Raw genomic sequence first — 22021 nt, 5'->3', positions numbered from 1 at the left:
AAATATGAGCCGATGTGGGTCGACATTGTATCAGAGAAACAATGTGTTTTGGTGCAAAAACCTGTTAAATTACATAAAATTCAGAATACTTAGAGTGTTTTCCTTGAAAATGAAGGACTATTTCACCTTAACTATATAGTGTGTGTGTGTGTGTGTGTGTGAGTTGACGGAGAATTACCTATATATATATTAGAGTGTAACAAAAATGACTTTTTGGCGGGCATTCAAGGGTTTGTTCCGGTGGGCATACTAAGCCCAAATCCAAAATATGAGCTTGATTGGACGTAACAGGAGCTGGCGCTCCGGCCTTCAATTTTAAATGGGATTTAACCCGTAAAAAAAGATTTTTTCAAAAATGTCACATTTTGAGGCATTTTGGCCACTGAAGCGTTTATTTTCAACATCATTGGCGTGTAGGCCAGATCCTTGCGCATCTTTTAGTATATATAACATTGAAATTTGGAGCACTCTGGAGCTCGGTACAGACCTTCAAAGTTTGGCATTTTTTCGATAAATCGGCCCCGGCAAAATCAAATGGCGTCTAGGGCGTCGCGAGGCGCGACGCTTATCTTTTTTGCCGGGGCCGATTTTTCGAAAAAATGCCAAACTTTGAAGGTCTGTACCGAGCTCCAGAGTGCTCCAAATTTCAATGTTATATATACTAAAAGATGCGCAAGGATCTGGCCTACACGCCAATGATGTTGAAAATAAACGCTTCAGTGGCCAAAATGCCTCAAAATGTGACATTTTTGAAAAAATCTTTTTTTACGGGTTAAATCCCATTTAAAATTGAAGGCCGGAGCGCCAGCTCCTGTTACGTCCAATCAAGCTCATATTTTGGATTTGGGCTAAGTATGCCCACCGGAACAAACCCTTGAATGCCCGCCAAAAAGTCATTTTTGTTACATCCTAATATATATAGGTAATTCTCCACCAACTCACACAACAGTTGCCCTGACCCCTCTAAGATTTGTCCTAAGGGGTAACTTTTGTCCCTGATCACGAATCCGAGGTACGTTTTTTGATATCTCGTGACGGAGGGGTGGTACGACCCCTTCCATTTTTGAACATGCGGTGTTTTTCAGTAATTTGCAGCCTGAAACGGTGATGAGATAGAAATTTGGTTTCAAAGGAACTTTTATGTAAAATTAGACGCTCGATTTGATGGCGTCAGAATTCCGAAAAAAACGTATTTTCCATCGAAAAAAAAACACTTGAAAAGTTTTAAAAACACTCCCATTTTCCGTTAATTAACTGTAAAAAAATTTAGAACATGTCATTTTATGGGAAATTTATTGTACTTTTCGAATCAAAATTGACCCAGAAGGGCCATTTTTTCATTTAGAACATTTTTTTTTCGTTTTAAAACGGACGACGAAACAAAGAGAAACACAAAATGTATTTTTTTCAAAACTTTTTTTTGTAAAATCGCGATAACTCGTGATGTTTATAAGCAAACCCCTTATGTTTATATATGAAATTTTTTGTAATTGTCTGCTCTACAACTTTGTAGAACATTATTACACTCTAAAAAAAACCCTTCAAAGTTAGAAAAAACACGAAATTTTAAAATGTTAAATTTTGTTTTAAATGAAAAAATTACCCTTTTGGGTCAATGTAGATTCGAAAAGTGCATTAAATTTCCCTTAAAATGACATGTTCCAAAAAAATTACAGTCAAGAAACAGAAAATGGGAGCATTTTTTTTAACTTTTTAAGTGTTTTTTCGATGAAAAATACGTTTTTTCGGAATTCTGAGTACAGTCATCCCACATGTTCGGAACGGTTTCCAGATCGGCCAATGTTCAAAAAATCATCAATTTTTGTGACGCACTTAAGCACCATACTGTCTTCGGAAGAGTTGTTCAGGACATTCAGGGCTATACTTCTACGATGTTAGTTTCATATAATAATAAAACATAAATTTTGTAAATTCAAAAAATGTGAAAATGCGTGTTTCCCCATAGTAATTTCTAAACAAATTTCATTCGCGTTGCGCCAATCGTGGGCTTAACCAATCGCTCCCAAAGTTTGGTTGTTTGTTTGGGACCCTAAAAGGGAACCAAAAAATGTGTTGCTGCTTGAAATTTGATCATTTTAAATTTTTCCATATAGATTCCGCCCTAATGGGGCAACTGCCCCACCATCCTCAGAAATTCGTTCTAGTTTTAGTCAGGGGGCGTCCATAAACGACGGAATTTTCAAAACGTCCATATAATTTCCCCACGCCACTGGACAAAAGTTACCCCTTAGAACAAAGTTTCACGCAAATCGAAGAGGGGTCGGGGCAACTTTTCCAGATTTCGTGTGAGTTGGTAGAGAATTGCCCGTACATTTTTTTACCAAATAAATAATTCAGACAAATTATCTATGAATCATTTTCAATATGTAGGTGTATTGAGCACCTACACCTACTACAAATACTAAATTCTGCGAATGGTACTTTTCACCGAATGAACATTTTCAATAATGTTCAATATAAAATCAAAGTGAACAAAAAATTTACACTACTTTCTCAGGATATCTCAAGAATAATTCTATTTACCCTGATGTTTTAATTGACAACACAATATATGTAGAAGGTATTCCATTTGATTATACGTCAAAAATTCTTCAAATTTGCTCATCCAAAAATTGACTTTTTGTAAAGGAAGGAAAATGAATTTTTAAAAATGAGATTTTAAAAATGGATTTCTTATCTTTTTTTTTCTTTTTAATGCAAAAAATAAATTCTTTTTAATGCAAAAAATAAATTGACAAGACAACATTGTTTAATGAATCATCGGTCCCCTTGGAACGAGCTGTCAAATATGACCTTTTCTGTCAAGAAGGACCGTGAAGTTATTCAAAAAAATGATTTAAAAATCCATTTAAAGGTTCTGAAAGGCCCCAATCGGCCACTTGGCGGCCATGTTTGTTTTAGAAAAACATTCAAATCTTAATTCAGAATGTTTCAATGAAAAAAATGCAAAAAAAAAATTAAAAAAAGCACAGTTGTTTTGCAATCAATAGTTTCAAAAATACCTAAGTATTGACGACAGCTTATTATTATTATTATTATTTTTTTGCTAGTAAAACAGTTTTTGCGGAATTGGAATTTCATAAAAATTCCAAAGATTTTTAATCCAGCCCAAACGTGCTAACTATAGGTCTATTCCCGTACTTGCAGAATTGCAGAATTTCTGCAGCTTCTGCAGAATTCTGCAGCCAGCATAAGTCACTTTTTTGCAGCACGTTCCCGTACTTTTTTGCAGCACGTACTCGCTCTCTTCATCTCTCTCTTTTGCAGAAGTTCTGCAAGGAGAGAAGCCGCAAAACTTTTGCCTGGGTAGCGCGTTCCAGTACTTTTTCTGCAATGTTGTACACAGTTGAGTGGATTTACTCAAATTGGGTATTGAAGTTTTTTTATTATTTCAAAACAATTAAAAAATGGATTGACAAAAATTGTAATTGAAAGAAGTTTACCTCTAGAACGGGGACTTATTTTTTATGCAAATCAAAATTTTATCTAAAAAATCAAGCATGTACCATTTATTAAACTAGAAATTAATAATGCTTAGGTAGACATTTTATATTAGAAACAACTCAAAACTTTTACGTTAGATAAACAATTTAAGAAATGAGAATGGCAGGTACTTTAAAAACATAATTAAAAAAATAAAAAGGTTTAATATAGAAGGTAAATTTATATAGACCATAAATACATGTTTACATAGCAAAATGTTTGAAAGATAACATAAATAAATTATGATTGGATTTCACATCGAAGAACAACGGTGACGCAGCGAAATTGACAAATAAAAAAAATGAATCACAAACTCTACAATTTTCAAACTCATAAATTTATAAATTTTTGATTAAAAATATAAAAAAAAATATTTTCAAATTGAGGAACTTGAAAAAAATAAATCAGATATTAGAGAAATTTAAAAATGCAAATATTTATTTCTGAACAAAAAAACAATAAATCAGAAATTCAAAGCTTGATAATTCAAATAATTAAAAATTAAACATTGAAAATTTCAAAAACATCTTAATTTTCAAAATTTGAAATAAAAAATAAAGGTTTCTAACTTAAAAGTTCCTAAACTTAAAAATTCAAATATTTTTAAATTCGATATAAATGAATCAAAAGTTTGATTTTTTCAAAGTTCAGAACACCAAAAATCCAAAAGTTACAGTTTAAAAAAATAATAAAAAATTAAGAAACTAAAAAACCTAAAATAAGTAAAATTTTAAAATTTTGTACATAAAATAATGAAAACTCAAATATTAAAAACATAGAAACAGTTCGTACTCTATTTTCCGAAGAACTCGTCAAAATGTTCAATCTCTAAATCCTCTAAACCTGATTTTCTAACAACTCCAAAAAAATGTACTTTTTGTGATTCAAGATGGCGCATTTAAGAATTTCCGAATTTTAGAATTTAAACTTCCTAAAATTTAAGAATTCAACTAAATTACATCACATTTTTTGGTTCAAAAAAGAATACAAATTGGTAGCACCGTTAAAGGTACAAATTATTATTTGGCAATTAAATTTACCTATTAGTTAAACACACATATTTAGTCTATTCAAAAAGTTATCATTTTAACACTAAAAAATATCGCTATATCATTTACATTAATTAACTAAGCATGAAATCGTTAACACAAAAAATCGTTCTCAATAAAACCAGACATAAAAAACTAACTACCCAAAAAAAATCATCAATTCAAAATATACAAACGTCTCTTCAAAAGACTAATTCGATTTAGTGATAATAAAACAAAAAAAAATATTACAACTAATAATAAAATGCTTGATTTCACCAAAATTGCAAACTTTATGTAAGCGTGTACTCAACATCCATCACACAAACTTGCAGTCACTTTTCAACAAGAAAGAGAAGAGAGAGCTTGCAGAAAAGTACGGAAACGGTTTTGCTGCAACTTCTGTCTCTCTCATTGCAGAAGTTCTGCCTGGGAAAAAAGTTACTTATGTTGCAGAAAAGTACGGGAACGCTCTGCTGCCGATTTCGTGCAGAATTGCAGAATTCTGCAGTACGGGAATAGACCTTATGATTATCAAAGTAGAAAAATGAGTTTTAGATTGTCTTCAGTTGATTTGACTTCAATTTTCATTGAAATTTTGAAGTTTCAAAAAAAAGTTTATTCCCTGATTTTTCAGACCAATTTTGAAGGGAGACTATGAAAAATATTTGCAACGGCCTTAAAGAGAAAAATACAAGCGATGTTTTTTTATCTTAGTAAGTTGCACCTGCATCAAAATCTCCAAAAACAATCGTTGTTCTAAGACTCTAAGAGAATTGTTCAGTTTGAGAGAATGCAAACAAATCACATATTTGAATTTTTGTTTTAAAACGAATTTAAATACTTTCAACCTCATTCTCCTTTAACATTTTCTTTTAACTACATTTACATTGATTTATTGATTCATGCTAATATTGCTTACAATAATAGTATACACACTGAATTGTTACGATGGATTGTGATGAACTCCATCAACTGCAAATTATATCATTATTCCAATGGAAAATGCATTTGGCATTGTATTTTCCATTTCCAGATTCCTCCCTCCCCTTTCCCACCCATCAAATATGATGACACAATGAGCGACAATAGAAAAGCCCCCCTCAAGAAGGTCACCAAACAGTGGAATATAGATCGGATATGTACAGAAGGTAAACAGATAAGATCAATGGTTGTCATCGTCATAACTCTTGCCTCCCACTCCCATTCCTGCTGTGATATATCACAATCTAGCCAATGATTTCAGGACACGTACGTGGGACACAGTTGCAGTTTACCCCATCAGGGAAAAGCACACATAAGGAATCGCTGGATCGGAAAATGGATTTTCCAATTCTACCGATATTAAACATTAAATTTAATATTTTAGCTTTAGCTTTGTGGGAAATGATCCCGGAAATAACCTCTGCTGTTGGATTTATTTACTGGCTTATCCAATTGCATTAGGCCTTTTGTGTCTGGGAAGCACGTGTGACCGCAAGAGCCAATAAATAACGAAATTATGGTCATCACCACCGACAGCTCAAACATGAAGTTTTTTCTACAATTTGTTATACCGAAATACTTCCCTTTAATGTTGTATCAAAAGATTTACTGCATTTTTTTATTATTTTTTTCGCTGATCAGTTTTGAATGCTTATTATTTTTTCATAAAATTTTCTTTCTGAAACTTCTTTAAATTAGTAGAAAAAGGACTTTCAGCATTCATTTATGTGATGTTCAACTTTTCGATGCTGATCTCGAGCTGTCACTTATAATGACGGCGAACAACATTCTAACGGAACAAAAACGTTTCACCTAAAAAAAAAAGCATTTTTGCAATTCCACTGTGAAACTATCAACTTTTCCTGCCCTTCTGGAGAAACGAAACGGCCTACTTTTCGCTACCAAAATCAATACCAGTGCTGAAAAGTCCTACTACGACTCGTGCTGAAAAATCCAATTTTGAAAAATGTTAACATTTTTAAGCGATATTTGTACGAAACTCAAAAAAAACTAAACTTAGGTTTTACAAACAAAACAAATTGCCACACTTCACATAGAATACTACTACATAAAGGGCCTAAGATAAATAGAAAAAAGCAAATCTAAACAATTTATGATTGACCACCAGGGGGGGTGATAGGCTTTATTGTTCCCCACGTGTGTGTATACGAAATCGTATGTAATGACTCCCGACAATGATGGTGCGCTTTAGGTCTGGGAGCCACTTCCGTCCAAACGCCTGGGGACTTGCCCGTTCAGTTCCTTGCGAACGGTTGGCCGGTACGGACGCGAAACTCGGAAAGTGACTTGTGAGAAAGAAACGAACCCCCCTTTGGATTACCAGTTGGAGAGAAGTTAATGTGTTGGGATTTTTTTCTATTTTTTGTTGAATTTAAGTTTTTTCTTGTTTTTTTTTTTAACTCAAGGAAATAAAGTTTCTCTCATTTGTGAACCCAAATTGTATATCAGAAAAACAGTGAATCACAGTGAAAATTAAAAAAAGAAAAATCCTTCATAAAATGTCCCACCAAGGTGATCATGAGTAAATCCCAAGCCGCCGAGAAAAAGTGTGCAAAATTTCCCAAACTATCCTGCGCTGGTCTGTTTCTGCTGCTATGCTTCTCCCAACTGGCCATCACCGCCGTTCGGGGGGCCATTCCGGTGGTGCGGCCGGACCGGACCGGCCCCAACCGGTACGGGACTAAGAACTTTGTGTACCAAAGCGATTCGCGCACCAGCCAGGCCGTCAAGGATGCGTTCCAGGAGAAGCTGGCCAACGAGCTGAAGGGCCGGATGCTCAAAGTGACCACGCTGGAGGTAAGGCGAGGAATAATATGCAGATTTTTAGAAACATAAAAAAAAGTACAAAATCATGTTATATTTTTCTATCTGAACATCTTTCAAATGTTCATGAAAAGGGAAAAAAAAGTCATGTTAAGTTTTGGAAAAACCTTATTTTTTAACAATACAATCAATTTTTTCTGTTATGTCTAGTATTTTTTCGTTTATTTTTTTTTTTTGAGTGATCCTTCTATTACTCAACGGCAATTGCTAAGAAATAAATTAATGCTCATCTATAAAGTGGCTTTTTCAATGGGTTAGAAGAATTATTTAAACCGCGGTGCGGGACATTTAACCTAAAGTCGTTTCGTCGAATGGACATTTCGGCAAATGGAAAATCAACAGAAAACTAATTGTAAAAACAATAAAACTGTTATTTGCGTGAGTTTTTACATTTTTCAAACATGACTGGTTCTTCAGCATCTTTAATAGATGATTTTATTTATTTCTGGAAGCTTTTGCATTTTTTTTCCAACATTACCAGTTCTTTGAAGATAATTCTGTGTTTCTGACATTCTTTTAAATATTACCAGTGCTTTGGACTATTCAAATAGTAGTTCATCTAATAATGTGCAAAAAATAGATTTGAAAAAATCAAATTTTGCATCGAGTTCAACTTTTTTTTGTTATTCCGAAAACTACATTTAAATAGGTTTTTTAAGTGAAAGAAACGTATTTGTTTTCCATGCGTATAGTCTATAGTCTATTCAACGACTGTTCCAACCTAGGCATTCTTTTCAAAACTAGCAGGATTCTAGCAGAACTAGCTCTGCTAGTATATTTCGTGACCGGGGTTCTTTGAAAATAAATCGTTTAACAGAAAATTGTTGGGTTTTGTGTTCTTTTCAACGAGACCAAAATTCTAAATATTTTTTTCTAAATTCTTAATATTTTTTGGCTTTTGCCTTTCTTAGTAAAGAAAGGTATAGGGTTTGGTTTTGGCTCCGACGCCAAATCCAGCTTCGTTCCCAAATCATTTCTCGAGAAATATTCATTCCAAAAATCTGCAAAAAAAAATCATGGACGATCGATTTTTGACGCCCGATCGATTGACAATGACAGAATTGGTCTATCTCCAATATCCGAATTTTGGCGCTTAATTTACTGTAGAGCACGCGTGACGTCCGTGTGTGGTAAAAAAGTGCTCAATTTTGTGGTAGGGGGTTTCTCAGAGCTCACATTATGGATTTAAGCTCTCTTGGGCACATTTAAAAGGGGATGTGCTGAACCTGAACCAGTTCCATACCAAATTTGAATTTATCCATTTTTTATGGGGACTCGGAGTGTGTTTTCACCTGAACAGGCGGTTTTCAAATGAAAATTCGGTCGAAAATTGAAGTATTGAAATCGTTTATTTATCCAAAAAAATGCATTTTTTGAGCCCTACATCCTCCCAAATTTTCATCCATGTCGGTAATGTGGTTCTTGATTTACAGCTTGAGGACTAATTCACTGTGAGGGGGAAAAACCCCTAAAAAAGGTAAAAGCCAACATTCACCAAATGCCAAAACTATTCCTTCGGAATTTTATCTATTTTTTTCTCCATATCATAATCTAGACGATAATCGAGGTTCTGAAACAAATTTGACCTCATTCGGATTTACCGTTCAGATTTTAGAAAATTTCCATTTTTGCCTTTTTTAGTAAAGAGGGGTATAGGGTTTGCTTTTGGCTCCGACGCCAAATCCAGCTTCGTTCCCAAATCATTTCTCGAGAAATATTCATTCCAAAAAACTGCAAAAAATCATGGACGATCGATTTTCGACGCCTCGTCGACAAGTTGTCAAGTTGAGCTTCACATGCAGACGCGAGCAATGCTGGCGCGTATAGAGTTTTGATACTAGATTACCCCCTTTTAGTGCAAGTTGCTTTATCGATTGCTCGTTCATCACACATCGCCTTTCATGATTATCTATGCTAAGCTTCAGTGAACGCATACTAGACGCAAGCTGCTATCCGTTCTAAAGCCCTATGCTCATTCTTTTGCCTTTCTTTTTTGTTTTGCTCATTCTCTGATCGATTTCTGAGTGAACAAATTTCTGGTGAGCGTCCAAGCTGCCCATGCGCCAGTGACAACGCACATCACGGGTTTGGTTTTCTAGCTTCGGTACGAGCCTTTTTGTGTGTTAGTATTTTGGTTCATCGTATCGGCTCGTCGGCAATGAACCCAGCGTGCGTTTGTCGTAGTGAAGTCTCACCGAGCGCTCAGTCGCAGTATGCTTCCCAAACCCAAAAACGCCTAAATGCATACTACATCATTTTCTGGCTTGCTTATTGAAAGCTCACAATTTTGCCTGACGCCTAAATGTCAGTTTAGTGAATTCCAGCAGGCATTTCAAAGCTTTCAAGAACATTCATGCGGTTTAACGTTACATCTTTACAACACGGCAAATTCTCGGGTTTGGAAAAACTTTCTGCCAGTCATTATGTAACCACTTTAACGCTCTGTAGCATGACGGAATTATTTTGTTTTCTCGTTAATTCTTGATATTTTGAAAAGTGCAAAAAACACTCAGAGAATAAGAACAATTTAGTGATAGGCAGAAAACATTACGAACATCGCAAATTGTGAGCTAATTATCTGCCTCACAAATAATTTGTTCTGATTTTAAAAATCGAAAATGCTTGTGTGCGAGCACAGCTTACACTCGGCCATGGCAAATGAGGCAAAAACCAGCGCTTTTCAGTTTTATGAAAAAATCATGTTGAGTTTTGAATTGATTCATGAATAGACCATTCTTTATTTTGCTATTTCTTTGAACAAAAAAAAATCAACTGCCGTTATCTTCCTTTTGTAAGAAAGGCTCTATCTCACCCCAGGTGGGATTAAATCAGGGTTTTTTTTTGTATTTGCAAAACATGTAATATTGTTTTTTTTTCATATGAATTTTCTTGTAAATAATTTAATTTGATACATGATCCAAAATTCAAAATTTAAAAAATAGCCTATAATTTACGTATGGTCTAAGAATCATTTTGCCATCATTATCTAAAAGTATATTTTCAAAAAATCAGGCCTGAATGGGTTAAAGAGATGATTTCAAATTTGTGGTTCCATCAAATAAAAAACATATTTAAAAACATTTTTGAAAGATTTTTTTAATTTTTGGATTCTATATAACATTAGCAGTTCATGAAAAACATTTTGAAGGGTTATTTATCTGAAAATGCATGTATTTGCACATAACTTTGAAAAAGGCAGATTCTGTATGATTTTAATAATGATTTAGATCAATGTTAATTTCTCGAGTGAGTTTTCAAAAAGTTTTTCTCCAAATTGTAGCAAAATTTAATTATTTTTTTAGTTTGGGGCACTTGAAAGACGCGTAGATGAACAAACTTAAGCAATTTTGAAATTGTTTTTTCGTTTGTAGGTCGAATACCAATGCAAAAAAAGGCTTTGTTTGCAATTGGCTCTTACGTCTTTTTGAAAACTTATACAAGATTTTTTCCTATAAAGTTTTTTTGATCCGTTTCAAATATTAAATAAAACGTTGCGAAGTTCAAATATTTTGCCCAAAATGAGATTTTGAAGTTTTATTCGGCCAAAAATAAATACGAAGCAAGCCCTGTGATTTTTAAATCAAAAAAATAACATTCAGCGAACCGTCCCATTCGGCGAAATGACTTTCGGCATAATGTACCAGATTCGTAAAGAATGATATTAATTTAAATTGAAATTAACAATTATTCTTAGACGCTTTGTCTGACGGTTATTTGTATTTTTTTTTTCGAGATCGCACTTCGATTTCTTCTGAAAGAACACTGAAAAAACCAAATATAATTTAAAACTATTTTTAATGAGATTTTGTATACCTGTTGACATTCAGATTAAAAAAAACTAAGGTAACTTTCAAAAATTAAATAACCTTGGACAATTGAAGTAATATTTTATGATTTTAGCTTACTGTTTATAACAAAATCCAATTAAAAGAATATTTCTTGAGTTTTTTTTTTTGAATAGGTCCAATAAACCAAATTTTCAGTATTTTGCTTTTTGGATGTTTTTTAATACCCCTGACTCAAGGCGGTTTCAAAAACACCCAAAAAGCAAAAACTGGAAATTTGGTTCATTGGACCTTTTCAAAAAAAAACTCCAGAATTTATAATTTTAGATTACTGTTAATAACAAAAGTTGAACAAAAGTAAACTTTTTCTGGCAGAATACCTGCTGCTTGTCAAACTTGTGGGATAAAAAAGACTGTGGGCCGGATAAGATTTAGCCATAATACATCATATCCTGGGTGCTGAATAGTTGTTCGCAAAACGGTCTAAATTTAGAACTGTCGAAGTGGATCCAATCTACTGTTCGCCAAAAGTAGAGAATATTGTTATCGATCATTGGAATTGTTTTTTGCAGGAATGAAAAATTTGTGGCTTTTGAGGACCTAAAGTTGAAGTTACGATATCTTAAGAAACTTGAGGACGAGTTCGTCATTTTATTTAGTCGATGCGGTTGTATCCATCCAGAAACTGTCTCAATTGTTTGATTCCGTTTGAAAACCTACTGGTTTAGTGAAAATCTTCGCTAGAATTACCGATGTTTTTTGCAGGGCCAGGAAGAGCTGCTGATTCCAAAATCAGCCAGGGAATTTATCTGCGATATCGCAGAAGTCTCGTCGCAGTTTTTCGTCACCCGTAAAAAGAACCTCTTCCAGCCGAACGAAACTTGAATCCTTAAAAATGTAACAATTCAATAATTTCAATTTAGTGTCTTTTAGCAATCCTTTTGCAAAAATTAAAATAAATGAATGTTTTGTTATAATATCTGAAAATTTGATCTCAAGTTTGTATCTTAAATTTTTGAGTATTTCATAAACAGCCTTTAGGGCCGGTCATAGAACTATTTTGAAAAGCCGTCGCGGGCCGGATGAAATGGCTTCACGGGCCGGACGTTGGGCAAGCCTGCCCTACTGGAACAGCAATCGAACAGAAGGATGCGTCTCCATTAAGTTTAGTTTCCATTGAATTTTGATGGAGCCGCATGGTTTACGGCTTTAAGAATGCTTTAAAATTTATATGTTTCACATTGACACATCCACTCAATGTCAATCTGGTTTTTAGAAAATTACAAAAAATTAATAGTTTCGTACACTGAGATTCGCAAATATCCAAAATGGTTTATGCATAACAATTTTCATCTTTTCGACTCTCCAGGACTGGCCCCTCAGCTACACGGAACGTATCAACGGAACGCTGATCGGGCGCGGCGTGGCCTTCGAGATGCTCGAGTTCCTGATGGAGAAGTTCAAGTTCAACTACACGCTGGTCATGCCGGAACACAACATCGTCGGCTCGAGCGACGACATGGACGGAAGCATCATCGAGCTGCTGGCCAACGAGAAGGCGGACATTGCGGTGGCCTTTCTGCCCATTCTGGCCGACGCCCGCCAGCACATCCTGTACTCCACGGGCCTGGACGAGGGCGAATGGATGATGATCATGATCCGTCCGCTGGAGTCGGCCAGTGGTTCGGGGCTGTTGGCTCCCTTCGATCGGGACGTTTGGATTTTGATTCTGGTTTCGCTGCTGGCCGTGGGTCCGATCATTTACGGACTGCTCGTCATCCGGTACTATCTGACCAAGGACTCGGAACAGGTCCGGTACACGCTGCCGCACTGCATCTGGTTCGTGTACGGTGCGCTCATGAAACAGGGCAGCACCCTGTCCCCGACCGGAGGTATGTCGTCCATCCGTTATTCATGGGGTCCGATTTGGCTATCGGGTTGTCACTATCTGCTGACTGTAAATTATAGGCCTGCCCGGGGTTGAGCCTTTCAAAGTGCATGGTATTACAGCTGGAGTCTTTAATTTTAATGGTTGATGAGAGCAAAAAACGCCGGATGGTAATTACAAAATGTACAGAACACACAAACGGGAATGGGATTTAATGGTTACAATGCATGCATGCAATGATGTTCCGATGTAGGTTTTACAAATGTACAAAGAGTCAAAGTACATGGCACGTTGTCCTAACACCAGCCATATTTTTTTTTTGTTCAATGTCAATCATGCATGAAAATTATTATATAATCTGTTAATTTGAGAACTGAATGATTTGAAATTGATCAGTTTTGTAAGCAATTGCGTTATTCATTTTTTCATACAATTTCTGCACGAAACAAAGTTTTCGGAGAATTATCAGAATGTTGTATTATGCTAAACAACATATCCTCTCCTCCCCTTCACCAGATTCGACCCGCATCCTGTTCGCCAGCTGGTGGATCTTCATCACGATCCTGACGTCGTTCTACACGGCCAACCTGACCGCGTTCCTGACCCTGTCCAAGTTCACGCTGCCCATCAACAACGCCGAGGACGTGCGCCGGAAAGAAAAAAACTTTGTAACCATTCGCGGCAACGCCATCGAGTACGCCATCAAGAACGTAAGTGCCGATTTGGGACTAATCTAGTGCTCGCCCGAAGTGGTCACTCTTGTTTCGGCTGACTTGGCTGGTGTCAATAATTGATTACAGTCTGGCTTGTTTACAACCGACAAAACATTTCGGCTTCCAAGCCCCGTCCCAGCTCCCATAAATCACCGTGAAAGTGGTACATATTTGATGGGGTAAATTATGAGACACCTCCCTCCCCTTGTCTGTACCCCTTTTGTCCAAAGCCATCTGAGGTGTCTACAAGGTGTGTCCTTCCCCCACCAAAAACGACACTTTCCCGTCCTTGATGGCCAGCGCCACACCTGATGGTTCCGTGGCGTGGAAATCAAAAATCAACACCCCGAGGAAAAGCTCAGCAGGACGATGATTTGGGAGGGGTGGGGTTTGGGAAGCAGCGCAGTAATCCAAAAATAAATGGAATATTTTATGAGGCAGTCTAACGACGGCCGAACACGTGGGCGTTGGTTCCAAAATTGACCTGTGCGGTTGGTTTTGGAGCGAGGAAATGAATCAAAGCCTGTTTCGATTAACGAGCAGTTATATAACTTTTAACAGATCGTTCATTGTAAATCGTAAATATAGTTTTAATTTAATTTAACAGCTTTATTTTGCAGTTCGCATTGCCAACAGGGTGGCCACTCAACTTTTCCAGAAATTCAAATGATACGTCATTTTTACCCAACGAAAAATTGCAAATCAAAAAGTTGTCTTCGAAAAGTCAATATTATCGAACACAATTTCTAATTGAATTATACTATTGACAATTACAGCAAAAAAATTAATTCAAAAGCAAATGTGAATAAAAACTATAAAGAGGAATCAATCCCTTCCCTACTAACCCCGAGTAGGCCGCGGGTAATCGGCTCCCCTCCCACTAACATTTACACACAAGATCCTCCGAAAAGGACCTAAACAAATTATTTTACGAAAAAAAAGTACCCATAATACCGAATCAGTGAGAAAAATTTAAACAGTCAGTCTTAAAAAAAAATCCTCTCGTACTCGTCTTCTCGTACAGAAAACTTCAAGATTAACCAATCGCTCCCAAAATTTAGGAGGTTGTTTTGGAACCTAAATGGGACCCAAAAGAAGTATTGTTGAAAAAAATAATTTTCAATTCCACAGTTATTTATTTTTGCCTAAGGAATCGCTTCAGGGGGTGTCCCTAATGTCGATTTTTTATGTTCACCCTATTGTGCTCCCTTCACACAGAAAACAAGTTTAATGCCCTTAAAAGTAATTGTCAGACAAACTTTCACATACACCATGACTTTTGAAAAAAAAATCCAAAATAAAATTTCATAAATCATTTTTAGATGCAAATTTAGATGTAGTAGCACCGTTTTGAAGTCCGGACACTTAGTAGCATATCATTTTTGTTATAGCTGACAAAAAATCATGTGATAAGTTGGAAATGAAGAAATATCATCAGGATGTAGTATTAACAGTCAATTTTAAAAGAATGCGTGCAAAATATGTCTTTTCTAACAATTTTTCATCAGAATTTGAAAATTAAATTGACTTGTTGTGCTTCGAATCCCGGACACCTATAAAAGCTGATTCGAAATCCGGACACTTTTGCTTCGAATTCCGGACATTCGTTTTTGCTAATGAATTGCACAAATATGTACTAAAATGTTAGTGAATGGCATTCTTTAGGTCTCAAATAATCTGTTAACATCAAAACAATCGATATTTTATATAAAAAATTGCTTGAATTTAAGGAAATCAAAACCATAAATTTCTGCTTTGCCTTCCCGATGCTTCGGACGCCTATGAAATATTACACGTGAAATGGTTCGCATTTTTGGTAATCTTATAATTTTATTTTATTTAATTGTTTTTACATTAACTAGAGCGTTCAAACAAACTTTAAATGAAAGTTGATGTTAGAATTCATCAAATAACACATTTTTGACATTTATAATTCGAACTTACAGTATGTAAAAAAAGTATTTACACCCCTTGGGCACTATGCACATTTTGTGATGAAACATGTAAACAATTTAATGTTGACATAAACCTAGTACTACGTTTTGTTCAGAAACTCATGCCGAACATTTTGCTGCAAAAAGCTCATGAAAAGATGTTTTCTATAAAAAGTTATATAACAAATACTATTACAAAAATAAAAAAGGTGCAAAAAAAGTTTGTACACCTTTCGAAAAATTAACATAAATAAAGTTATTTGTTGACAAATCACCATAAATCCAGTCTCCCAACTCCAAATAGGCATCCTTGACTGATTAAAAAAATAATTTGGATTGAATATAAAGTTTACTAATTACTTAGTATAAAGTTTATATAACTCTGTAAATTCTATATAAAACTTATCTAAACTTAATTTTGCAAACTTTTAATTCAACTAAATGTCAATATATTACCATAGAATTGCTAAATAAACATTTTGGAGTGGGTATAACACCGTTTTGGGGGTATTTATATCGATAGAATAGATTTTTCGTTGGAATTTCGTACCAACCCGGAATTACGTCGTCGGAAAATCCGCCGGCATTCGAACCGGTCCACAATTAACAAGTCAACCTATGTGGCATCGGAAAGGGCATAAAATTTCCGATCTTTTGATACCCATACATCTAGGTTTTCTATAAAACCCACGTTTTTAAATACCTAGGCAAAAACGTTGTTATGGTTTTGTTTGAGCAATCTGCCAAAAATGTATGGAATTTCGTAATTTTTGTTCTCGTGGATCAAACTTACTTTTTGCCCAGGTATTTAAAAACGTGGGTTTTATAGAAAACCTAGATGTATGGGTATCAAAAGATCGGAAATTTTATGCCCTTTCCGATGCCACATAGGTTGACTTGTTAATTGTGGACCGGTTCGAATGCCGGCGGATTTTCCGACGACGTAATTCCGGGTTGGTACGAAATTCCAACGAAAAATCTATTCTATCGATATAAATACCCCCAAAACGGTGTTATACCCACTCCAAAATGTTTATTTAGCAATTCTATGGTAATATATTGACATTTAGTTGAATTAAAAGTTTGCAAAATTAAGTTTAGATAAGTTTTATATAGAATTTCCAGAGTTATATAAACTTTTATACTAAGTAATTAGTAAACTTTATATTCAATCCAAATTATTTTTTTAATCAGTCAAGGATGCCTATTTGGAGTTGGGAGACTGGATTTATGGTGATTTGTCAACAAATAACTTTATTTATGTTAATTTTTCGAAAGGTGTACAAACTTTTTTTGCACCTTTTTTATTTTTGTAATAGTATTTGTTATATAACTTTTTATAGAAAACATCTTTTCATGAGCTTTTTGCAGCAAAATGTTCGGCATGAGTTTCTGAACAAAACGTAGTACTAGGTTTATGTCAACATTAAATTGTTTACATGTTTCATCACAAAATGTGCATAGTGCCCAAGGGGTGTAAATACTTTTTTTACATACTGTATATCCAAATAATTGATAAAACAAGATGAGGTGTCCGGGTTTCGAAGCGTCCGGGAATTCGAATCATGACGTTACACACTAAAACTTTTTTAACCGAATTTTTAACTACCGAATGCGGTAAAAAAAATTAAGTGTGTTGGCAAAATTAGGTAATGTTTTTCAATTTAAAAATACTTTAGAGCAATTCTCTACCAAAACCGGAAATGGATTTTATTTGTATTTTTTTATTTGGCTCAAACTTTGTGAGGGCCTTCCCTATGACCAAATATGCTATTTTGTGTCATTGGTTCACCCATACAAGTCTCCATACAATTTTGGCAGCTGTCCATACAAAAATGGTATGTAAATATTCAAACAGCTGTAACTTTTGAGTGAATATTCTGATAAATATGGTGTCTTCGGCAAAGTTGTAGGTATTGTTGAGGACTTTTGAGAAAAAAATGAAAAAACGAAACTATTGGCACTACGCCCCCCGGGGCATGGCCTTCCTCTAACGTGGGATTTCTGCTCCAGCGCCTCTGACGAGACAGGAGAAACCGGGACCGACGTTTTACTTCACCATCCGATAGAAGCTCAGTGGATAAGGCGGGAATCGAACCCGCGTCTCATAGCATCATCGGGATCGGCAGCCGAAGCCGCTACCCCTGCGCCACGAGACCCGACCCGACGAAAAAAATAGGTACACGAAAAAAAAAAATTGCAGATTTTTTATCAACTTTTTTTTCACTAAAACTCAATTTCCCAAAATACGTATTTTTTGATTTTAGAGATTTTTTGATATTTAGAGATTTTTTGAGTGACCATTTCTTATTTTTTTTTTTGAAAGGTTTAAAAAATTTGCTATAAAATTGTCTAAGAGACATTGAAGATTGGACCTCTGGTTGCTGAGATACAGCGGCTTAAAGAAAAAGAAACACGAAAATTTAAGTTTTCTAAGTATCACCCAATTTTAGAAATGGTCACTCATGGTCACTTTTTTTAAAAATTGAAGAACTGCAAATATTTCGCTAAAATCAAACTTTTGGTGGCTATATCTTGAAAACGGAGCCCTTTATCAAAAAAAATGTAAAGTAGTTTTCGATTGCAAATTCAATTTTGCATTAAAAAGTAATGTCAAACTTGTTTTTGCATGAAACTTCAATTTTTTCCAAAAATCACATTTTTTTCAAAAAATCATAACTCGGCGGCAGATTTTTTGACCATGTTTCTCTATGGCTCAAAAGTTGCGGATTTTTGTCCCCTAAAAAATATCAAAAAATCTCAAAAATAAAAAAATACGTATTTTGGGAAATTGAGTTTTAGTAAAAAAAATGTTGATAAAAAAATCTGCAATTTTTTTCCGTGTACCTATTTTTTTCTCAAAAGTCCTCAACAATACCTACAACTTTGCCGAAGACACCAAATTGATCAGAAAATTCACTCAAATGTTACAGTTGTTTGAATATTTACATACCATTTTTGTATGGACAGCAGCCAAAATTGTATGGAGACTTGTATGGGTGAACCAATGACGCTAAATAGCTTATTTGGTCATATAAAAGGCCCCCACAAAGTTTGAGTCAAATAAAAAAATACAAAAAATAAAAATGGTCGAAATCGGCCGATTTCGTAGAGAGTTGCTCTTTATTTTGTTTGTTTGTTTTCAATATAAAAAAGGAAACTTTTGAAAAAAAATCTGCTCTTTAAAATAAAAACATTTTTTTAAATTTTAGAAAGAAGAATAACAATTTAAAGGGCTTAAAGCAGTAATTTTCAAATTTTGGGCTTGATTTTTGAGTTTTGAAAATATGTTTTTGCAATTCTGTCGTGAAACTAGGGGAAATATGCCCATTTTAATCACACTAAGCCGTTCGACCAATTCTCATCACTTTTGCCGTTTTCCGCTATTAAATCAACATTTTCAGATGTATCAACAATGAAGAGTTGCTTGCTCACTTTTGTTTGAGCTATTTATTACTTTGAAACAGTCAAAAACACTTTATTTAAGCTGTAATTCATGATCAAAGTGCTGATAGGCCGATAATAGAAATAGGCTGAGAAAGGGTATAGTTCCCCTACTTACTTTTCCTGTCATTATTGAACGACGGAATAGTCTACTTTTCTGTACCAAAAATAACGGAATCGAAAAGCAACACTTTTCAAAATAAATGCTGAAAATTTCTACTTTTCAGCACTGAAATGGGTGCTGAAAAGTTGAACTTTTTAGCACTTGTTTTGAAAAGTAACGCGTTTCAACATTTTTTTGATTTAAATGATTTATTGACAATATACATGAAAATTTGACTTAAAATTTCACTCAATGGGTGTTTTTCGGAATTGCAAAAAATGTTGTATGGAACTTGTTGCAAAACTTGATTTTTTCAGCACTCTTCGTATTTATCCAACTCGGTGAACCTCGTTGGATAAATGTACGACTCGTGCTGAAAAAATCCTCTTTTTGCAACTTGTTGCATAAACTACTATTATCACACAAGTTTCATTTTGAACATTTAAAGTCAAACCAATAATTTCCGAGACATCGCTAGTACAAAATAAGGATACTGGTGACACTTAGAAAAAACTGATTTATCCTAAAATTTGAACTTTGACTGGTTGTAACTCAGCAACCAGCAGTCCAATCAACAAAGGCAAAAGAGGAAAATTGTAGGATTTTTTCACCTGTTCAAAAAAATATTTCAGTGATGCTTTTCCTACCTGAAGTATTTTAAATTACAAAAACTGAACATTTTTCGAAAAAAAAAAACCTGAAAATGCCAAATTTTTCAAATATCACACTTGGAAAAATATGTCTTCAGTACCAGACTTGTCCACTTCTAAACTCAAGCCGCTTTGGCGCGAAAGATGCCTTACCTCCCCTAAAATTTTAATAAATAAAATCGTCCCTTTTACCTTTATTGTGAGTTGAATAAATAATAAAAAATAAAACAAAAAAATCCAGTTTTTTTGTTTCGTATTTTTTTTTAGATCCTTATTATAACCTAAAACTTAGCCCAAGACACTAAACCAATCAGAAATTCTACGAATTTTCAGGGAAGTTTTCTGCATTTTTCGAAAAAAAAATGAAATCAAGAAAAACAAAAACATATGTGTAGTTTTCGACATTCTTGAAAAATACCTTTTGAATAAAACAAATAATTTTACACTTAAGATTAAACTTTTTTAAAGAAAAATAAGCGTTTTGACTGAGTTTGAATTCGATTTTTTTTAAATCACAAAACCACCTACTCACTTATTTTCTCGTACTTCTATTTATCTCAAAAGTTGCCTTTATCAGTTCACTTAAAGAAATAAATATAAAAAAATACTGATTCTGAGAAAAAAAATTAAAGAAAAAGGTCGTTTGAAATGGGTTATTTTTTGAGTGTGCAAATGTGCATCCTGGAACAGAACTGCTAAATTCTAATAAAATCACAAATTGAATTGAATTGAACCATGTTTTTTTAGCAAATTTTGTTCTACGGAAAACATGACTTCTCTTGTTTTATATTTTTCTTGTTTTATTTTTAGTTTTTTTTAATTTGCATATATGTTTAGTTTATGTTTGTTTTTGGTAGTATTTGGCCTATTCTACCACCTCCGATCATTACATTTTGCCTTTCTAATTTTGTCATGTTTCTACAGTCCCTTTTACAGTTTTTTTTTTCTTGCTTTCACATTTTATACCATTTATACCATGGCACCATTTTTATTTAAACTGTAAGAAAATGCGTATGGCCACAAAATTTACTGCATACCGTAAACTGGGGTCAATCGGGACACATGGGGCGAATTGGGACAGCAGTTTTAACCATGTTGGAGCACAGTATTTTGATTTTTCTTGTTGGTTTCGGTTAAAACAGACTCAGGCCAACAGAATGTGTGCATCCATTTCCAAATTTAAAAGCTTTAAGTGCGCTAAAAACTGCTGTCCCTATTCAGACTGTAGTCCCAATTCACCCCAGATTACAGTAGGTACTTCTTTTTACTTCAAATATAGGAAATGTTAGTAAAACACAGCCAAAGTTTACCCCAAAAAAATGACATTTAAAAAAAATTGGCAAAGTCGCAAAGACATTTTTAAAAACACTGGCAAAGGCGGGGTTGGTTTGTAGAGGGCTAAATTCACGAAAAACAAATCCAAAAGTTTACAGATTTACCTTTTGTGTTTTTCTACTTCTTCTTTCTTATAAATATTATAAAAATTGTTGCTGCAATTATTTATTTTCTCAATTACATAATATTTCATGTTTTTATTTTAATTACCCAGAGCGACGAAGCGCTCAACTCGCTGAGCGTCCTCGTGGACAAGCACCTGGTCGAGTTCACGACGAACCTCAACGACAGCGACATCCTGATGACGACGGTGGCCAAGAAGAACTACGTGTACGTCCGTGATCGGCCCGCCATCGAGCACCTCGTGTACAACGACTACCTAGTGCGGCGCAAGGTTAACCCGATCAACGAGCGCAGCCACTGTCCGTTCGCGACCGCTACGACGCCCTTCCTGAAGCGAGTCCGGGCCTTCGCGTACCCCAACTCGACCCGCTGGAACGCCCTGTTTGATCCGCAGTACGACTGACAGCTGGTGACTTGGGCAGATTTTGTTTTTGACTGATTTATTTTTTCCAGACTTCTCAACATGGTCGAAGGAGGCCTGATCAAGTTCAAGCTGTTGGAGAATCTGCCCAAGGCCGAGATTTGCCCGCAGAACTTGGGCGGCACTGAGCGTCAGCTGAAGAACCGCGATCTGGTCATGACCTACTTGGTTATGTTGACCGGGTTCTGCACGTCGATCGCCGTGTTCTTCTCGGAGGTAAGCGATCAATGAGAACGACTTGGAACATTTGGTAACCTTTTGCGA

General features: G+C 35.0%; 1 protein-coding gene across 2 annotated transcripts in view; it reads left to right on the top strand.

Moving 5' to 3' along the window:
* Window positions 1-22021, top strand: part of LOC120416336 (glutamate receptor ionotropic, delta-2) — a 45581-nt gene that overhangs the window by 20069 nt on the left and 3491 nt on the right. Inside the window, exons 1-5 of one of the 2 annotated variants that reach the window (XM_039578062.2) lie at window positions 6796-7334; window positions 12516-13038; window positions 13551-13744; window positions 21428-21729; window positions 21790-21973. In XM_039578062.2, the coding sequence (XP_039433996.1) occupies window positions 7056-7334; window positions 12516-13038; window positions 13551-13744; window positions 21428-21729; window positions 21790-21973 (1482 nt within the window). In that variant the 5' untranslated portion in view covers window positions 6796-7055. Of the gene's footprint in view, window positions 1-6795; window positions 7335-12515; window positions 13039-13550; window positions 13745-21427; window positions 21730-21789; window positions 21974-22021 lie in introns of those variants that run through there. The other variant, XM_039578063.2, reaches the window with a different exon arrangement.

This window comes from Culex pipiens, chromosome 2 (genome assembly GCF_016801865.2).
Source record: "Culex pipiens pallens isolate TS chromosome 2, TS_CPP_V2, whole genome shotgun sequence".
NCBI classification, from domain to species: Eukaryota; Metazoa; Arthropoda; class Insecta; order Diptera; family Culicidae; genus Culex; species Culex pipiens.
This window is presented reverse-complemented; position numbering and strand designations above follow the sequence as displayed.